We start from the raw sequence: 7,536 nt of genomic DNA on the forward strand, positions 1-7,536 counted from the left end.
TGGTGGTAGTTGTGGTGGTAGTTGTAGTGGTAGTTGTAGTGGTAGTTGTGGTGGTAGTTGTAGTGGTAGTATTAGTGGTAGTTGTAGTGGTAGTAGTAGTGGTAGTTGGTGGTGGTAGTCATGGTGGTAGTAGTAGTGGTAGTTGTGGTGGTAGTTGGTGGTGGTAGTAGTGGTAGTAGTTGTAGTGGTAGTTGTAGTGGTAGTTGTGGTGGTAGTTGTGGTGGTAGTTGTAGTGGTAGTTGTAGTGGTAGTTGTAGTGGTAGTTGTAGTGGTAGTTGTAGTGGTAGTAGTAGTGGTAGTAGTAGTGGTAGTTGTAGTGGTAGTAGTGGTGGTAGTAGTAGTGGTAGTTGTAGTGGTAGTTGTGGTGGTAGCTGTGGTGGTAGTTGTGGTGGTAGTAGTAGTAGTGGTAGTAGTAGTGGTAGTTGTGGTGGTAGTTGTAGTGGTAGTAGTAGTGGTAGTAGTAGTGGTAGTTGTGGTGGTAGTTGTAGTGGTAGTAGTAGTGGTAGTTGTGGTGGTAGTTGTAGTGGTAGTTGTGGTGGTAGTCGTGGTGGTAGCTGTGGTGGTAGTTGTAGTGGTAGTTGTAGTAGTAGTGGTAGTTGTGGTGGTAGTTGTGGTGGTAGTTGTAGTGGTAGTAGTAGTGGTAGTTGTGGTGGTAGTAGTAGTGGTAGTTGTGGTGGTAGTTGTAGTGGTAGTAGTAGTGGTAGCTGTGGTGGTAGTTGTGGTGGTAGTTGTAGTGGTAGTAGTGGTGGTAGTTGTAGTGGTAGTAGTGGTGGTAGTCGTGGTAGTAGTAGTTGTAGTGGTAGTTGTAGTGGTAGTTGTCGTGGTAGTTGTAGTGGTAGTTGTGGTGGTAGTTGTCGTGGTAGTTGTAGTGGTAGTATTAGTGGTAGTAGCTGTGGTGGTAGTTGTGGTGGTGGTAGAAGTGGTAGTTGTGGTGGTAGTCGTGGTAGTTGTGGTGGTAGTAGTGGTGGTAGTCGTGGTGGTAGTTGTGGTGGTAGTGGTAGTAGTAGTGGTAGTTGTAGTGCTAGTCGTGGTAGTTGTAGTGGTAGTTGTGGTGGTAGTAGTAGTGGTAGTTGTAGTGGTAGTTGTAGTGGTAGCTGTGGTGGTAGTAGTGGTGGTAGTTGTGGTGGTAGTTGTAGTGGTAGCTGTGGTGGTAGTTGTGGTGGTAGTTGTGGTGGTAGTTGTAGTGGTAGTTGTGGTGGTAGTTGTGGTGGTAGTTGTAGTGGTAGTTGTAGCGGTAGTTGTAGTGGTAGTTGTGGTGGTAGTTGTAGTGGTAGTAGTAGTGGTAGTTGTAGTGGTAGCTGTGGTGGTAGTTGTGGTGGTAGTGGTCGTTGTAGTGGTAGCTGTGGTGGTAGTTGTGGTGGTAGTAGTGGTGGTAGCTGTGGTGGTAGTTGTGGTGGTAGTTGTAGTGGTAGTTGTAGTGGTAGCTGTGGTGGTAGCTGTGGTGGTAGCTGTGGTGGTAGTTGTGGTGGTAGCTGTGGTGGTAGTTGTAGTGGTAGTTGTAGTGGTAGTTGTAGTGGTAGTAGTAGTGGTAGTAGTAGTGGTAGTAGTTGTAGTGGTAGTTGTAGTGGTAGTTGTGGTGGTAGTTGTGGTGGTAGTCGTGGTGGTAGTTGTAGTGGTAGTAGTAGTGGTAGTAGTTGTAGTGGTAGTTGTAGTGGTAGTTGTGGTGGTAGTTGTGGTGGTAGTTGTAGTGGTAGTTGTAGTGGTAGTAGTAGTGGTAGTAGTTGTAGTGGTAGTTGTAGTGGTAGTTGTGGTGGTAGTTGTGGTGGTAGTTGTAGTGGTAGTTGTAGTGGTAGTAGTAGTGGTAGTAGTTGTAGTGGTAGTTGTAGTGGTAGTCGTGGTGGTAGTTGTGGTGGTAGTTGTAGTGGTAGTTGTAGTGGTAGTAGTTGTAGTGGTAGTTGTAGTGGTAGTTGTAGTGGTAGTAGTTGTAGTGGTAGTAGTAGTGGTAGTTGTGGTGGTAGTTGTGGTGGTAGTCGTGGTGGTAGTTGTAGTGGTAGTAGTAGTGGTAGTAGTTGTAGTGGTAGTTGTAGTGGTAGTTGTGGTGGTAGTTGTGGTGGTAGTCGTGGTGGTAGTTGTAGTGGTAGTAGTTGTAGTGGTAGTTGTAGTGGTAGTTGTGGTGGTAGTCGTGGTGGTAGTAGTAGTGGTAGTTGTGGTGGTAGTTGTAGTGGTAGCTGTGGTGGTAGTAGTAGTGGTAGTTGTGGTGGTAGTTGTAGTGGTAGCTGTGGTGGTAGTTGTAGTGGTAGCTGTGGTGGTAGTTGTGGTGGTAGTCGTGGTGGTAGTAGTAGTGGTAGTAGTAGTGGTACCTTTAGGATTATGGCTTGTCTCAAACACATGCAGCTGGTGTGGGTTCTGTGTGAAGGTGAACACCTTGATCAGAGAGTCCAACACCACCACGATACTAGAAGGTAGGCACACACACACACAGGTACACACACACACAGTGATCAGAGAGTCCAACACCACCACGATACTAGAAGGTAGACACACACACAGGTACACACACACACACAGGTAGACACACACACAGGTAGACACACACACACACAGGTACACACACACACAGGTAGACACACACACAGGTAGACACACACACAGGTAGACACACACACAGGTAGACACACACACAGGTAGACACACACACAGGTACACACACACACAGGTAGACACACACACAGGTAGACACACACACAGTTAGACACACACACAGTTAGACACACACACAGGTACACACACACACAGGTAGACACACACACAGGTAGACACACACACAGGTAGACACACACACAGGTAGACACACACACAGGTAGACACACACACACAGGTAGACACACACACACACAGGTAGACACACACAGGTAGACACACACACACACAGGTAGACACACACAGGTAGACACACACACAGGTAGACACACACACACAGGTAGACACACACACACACAGGTAGACACACACACAGGTACACACACACACAGGTACACACACACACAGGTACACACACACAGGTAGACACACACACAGGTACACACACACAGGTACACACACACAGTGATCACAGAGACCAACACCACCACCAGGGTACTAGAAGGTAGACACACACACACAGGTACACACACACACAGGTAGACACACACACACAGTGATCACAGAGACCAGTACCACTATGGTACTAGAAGGTAGGCAGACACAGACAGAGACACACACAGACAGACACACAGACAGAGACACACACAGACAGAGACACACACAGGCAGAGACACACACAGGCAGAGACACACACAGACAGACACAGAGACACAGACAGAGACACACACAGACAGAGACACACACAGAGACACAGACACAGAGACACACACAGACAGACACAGAGACACAGAGACACACACAGACAGAGACACACACAGAGACACACACAGACAGAGACACAGACACAGAGACACACACAGACAGACACACAGACAGACACACACAGAGACACAGACACAGAGACACACACAGACAGAGACACACACAGAGACACACACAGACAGAGAAACAGACAGACACACAGACAGAGACACAGACAGAGACACAGACACACAGACAGAGACACACACAGACAGACACATAGAGACACAGACAGAGACATGCAGACAGTGAGACGCACACAGACAGAGACACACACAGACAGAGACACACACAGACAGAGACACACACAGAGAGAGACACACACAGACAGAGACACAGACAGAGACACACACAGTGAGACACACAGAGATACACACAGACAGACAGACACACACACACAGACATAGACACACCACACAGACAGAGACACACAGACAGAGACACAGAGACACAGAGAGACAGAGACACAGAGACACAGAGACAGAGAGACAGAGAGACAGAGACACAGAGACACAGAGACACAGAGACAGAGAGACAGAGAGACAGAGACACAGAGAGAAAGGGACACAGAGACACAAAGACACAGAGACACAGAGACACACACACAGAGACACACACACACAGACAGAGACACACAGAGACACAGAGACACAGAGACACACACAGAGAGACACAGAGACACAGACAGAGACACACACAGGCAAAGACACACACAGACAGACACAGAGACACAGACAGAGACACACACAGACAGAGACACACACAGAGACACACACAGACAGAGACACACACAGACAGAGACATAGACACAGAGACACACACAGACAGACACACAGACAAAGACACACACAGAGACACAGACACAGAGACACACACAGACAGACACAGAGACACAGACAGAGACACACACAGACAGAGACACACACAGACAGAGACACACACAGAGACACACACAGACAGAGACACAGACAGAGACACACACAGAGACACACACAGACAGACACACAGACAGACACACACAGAGACACAGACACAGAGACACACACAGACAGAGACACACACAGAGACACACACAGACAGAGACACAGACAGAGACACACACAGAGACACACACAGACAGACACACAGACAGACACACACAGAGACACAGACACAGAGACACACACAGACAGAGACACAGACAGACACACAGACAGAGACACAGACAGAGACACAGACACAGACACAGACAGAGACACAGACACAGACACAGACAGAGACACACACAGACAGAGACACAGACAGAGACACACAGACATAGACACACACAGACATAGACACACACAGACAAAGACACACACAGACAGAGACAGAGACACACAGACAGAGACACACAGACAGAGACACACAGAGACACACACAGTGAGACACACACAGACAGAGACACACAGAGACACACACAGACAGAGACACACAGAGACACAGACACACAGAGACACACACAGAGACACACACACACATAGAGACACAGAGAGAGAGACACACAGACAAAGACAGAGACACACAGAGACACACACACAGAGACACAGAGACAGACAGAGAGACAGAGAGACACACAGAGACAGACACACACAGAGACACACACACACAGAGACACACACACACAGAGACACACACACACAGACGGAGAGACAGAGACACACACACACAGAGACAGAGAGACAGAGACACACACACAGAGACAGACAGAGAGACAGAGACACACAGAGACACACACACAGAGACACAGAGACAGACAGAGAGACAGAGAGACACACAGAGACAGACACACACAGAGACACACACACACAGAGACACACACACACAGAGACACACACACACAGACGGAGAGACAGAGACACACACACACAGAGACAGAGAGACAGAGACACACACACAGAGACAGACAGAGACACAGAGACACACAGAGACACACACACACAGACAGAGACACAGAGACAGAGACACACAGAGACAGAGAGACAGAGACACAGACAGAGAGACACAGACACAGAGAGACACAGAGACAGAGACACATACAGAGACACACACACACATAGAGACACAGAGAGACAGACACAGAGACAGAGAGACAGAGACACAGAGACAGAGAGACAGAGACACAGAGACACATACAGAAACACAGACAGAGAGACACAGACACACACAGAGACACAGACAGAGAGACAGAGACAGAGACACAGAGACACAGAGACACAGAGACAAAGACACAGAGACACACACACACAGAGACACACACAGAGACACACAGAGACAGGGACACAGAGAGAGACAGAGACACACACACAGAGACACACACAGACAGACACACACACACACACACAGACAGAGACACAGAGACACAGACACAGAGACACAGACACAGAGACAGAGACACAGAGAGAGACACAGAGACACAGAGACAGAGACACAGAGAGACAGAGACACAGAGAGACAGAGACACAGAGAGACAGAAAGACAGAGAGACAGAGACACAGAGACACAGAGACACAGAGACACAGAGAGACAGAGACACAGAGAGACAGAGACAGAGACACAGAGAGAGACACAGAGACAGAGAGACAGAGACACAGAGACACAGAGAGAGAGAGACACAGAGAGAGAGAGACAGAGACACAGAGACAGAGACACAGAGACAGAGACACAGAGACACAGAGACAGAGACACAGAGACAGAGACACAGAAACACAGAGACAGAGACACAGAGACAGAGAGACAGAGACACACAAAGACACAGAGACAAAGAGACAGAGACAAAGAGACAGAGACACACAGAGACACAGAGACACAGAGAGACAGAGACACAGAGAGACAGAGACAGAGACACAGAGAGAGACACAGAGACAGAGAGACAGAGACACAGAGACACAGAGAGAGAGAGACACAGAGAGAGAGAGACAGAGACACAGAGACAGAGACACAGAGACAGAGACACAGAGACACAGAGACAGAGACACAGAGACAGAGACACAGAAACACAGAGACAGAGACACAGAGACAGAGAGACAGAGACACACAAAGACACAGAGACAAAGAGACAGAGACAAAGAGACAGAGACACACAGAGACACAGAGACACAGAGACACACAGAGACACACACACAGAGACACAGAGACAAAGACACAGAGACACAGACAGAGAGACAGAGAGAGACAGGGACACACACAGAGAGACAGAGACAGACAGAGAGACACACACAGAGAGACAGAGAGACACACACAGAGAGACAGAGACAGACAGAGAGACACACACAGAGAGACAGAGACAGACAGAGACACAGACACACGGAGACAGAGACACAGAGACACAGAGACAAAGACACAGTGAGAGACAGAGAGACACATAGACACAGAGACAGAGACAGACAGAGAGACACACACAGACACACAGAGACACAGACACACAGAGACAGAGACACACAGAGACAGAGACACAGAGACACAGAGACACAGTGAGACAGAGAGACAGAGACACAGAGACACACATACAGAGACACAGAGACACAGAGACAGAGACACACACACACAGACAGAGACATAGACACAGAGACAGAGACACACACACACAGACAGAGACACAGAGACAGAGACACAGAGACACACACACAGACAGAGACACAGAGACAGAGACACAGTGAGACAGAGACAGAGACACAGAGAGACACAGTGAGACAGAGACACAGTGAGAGACACACAAAGACACAAAGACACAGAGACAGAGACACAGAGACACACACAGAGAGACACACACACACACAGAGACACACACACACACACAGACACACAGAGACACACACAGTGAGACACAAAGACACAGAGACACACAGAGAGACAGACACACACACACACACACGCACACAGAGACACAGAGACACACACAGTGAGACACAGACACAGACACACACACACACACAGAGACACACACACACACAGAGACACACACACACACAGAGACACACACACACACAGAGACAAAGAGACAGAGACAGAGACACACAGTGAGACACAGACACAGACAGAGACACACAGAGACACAGACAGGGGGTGGTTACCGATCACGTCTCAGCTTCACTGCCCTCACGTCCGTGGAGAACTCCAACTGGATCACAGTCC

At 48.6% G+C, this 7,536-nt stretch overlaps 1 protein-coding gene across 1 annotated transcript in view; it reads right to left on the bottom strand.

Moving 5' to 3' along the window:
• Positions 1 to 2,436: 2,436 nt before the first annotated feature.
• The window catches only part of LOC116937571 (WD repeat domain phosphoinositide-interacting protein 3), a gene marked incomplete at its 3' end in the record, with an annotated part of 16,529 nt that continues 11,429 nt past the window's right edge, over positions 2,437 to 7,536 (bottom strand). The window contains exons 4-5 of the mRNA XM_076063880.1: positions 7,476 to 7,536; positions 2,437 to 2,467 (exon numbers count right to left, since the gene is read on the bottom strand). The exon at positions 7,476 to 7,536 is cut by the window's right edge and continues 27 nt beyond it. Of these exons, the coding sequence (XP_075919995.1) occupies positions 2,437 to 2,467; positions 7,476 to 7,536 (92 nt within the window). The remainder of the gene's footprint in view (positions 2,468 to 7,475) is intronic.

The sequence above is a fragment of the Petromyzon marinus genome, unplaced genomic scaffold (genome assembly GCF_048934315.1).
Source record: "Petromyzon marinus isolate PM22_M1 ecotype Great Lakes invasive population unplaced genomic scaffold, UKy_Petmar_22M1.pri1.0 PM_Scaffold_228, whole genome shotgun sequence".
In the NCBI taxonomy this organism is placed as follows: Eukaryota; Metazoa; Chordata; class Hyperoartia; order Petromyzontiformes; family Petromyzontidae; genus Petromyzon; species Petromyzon marinus.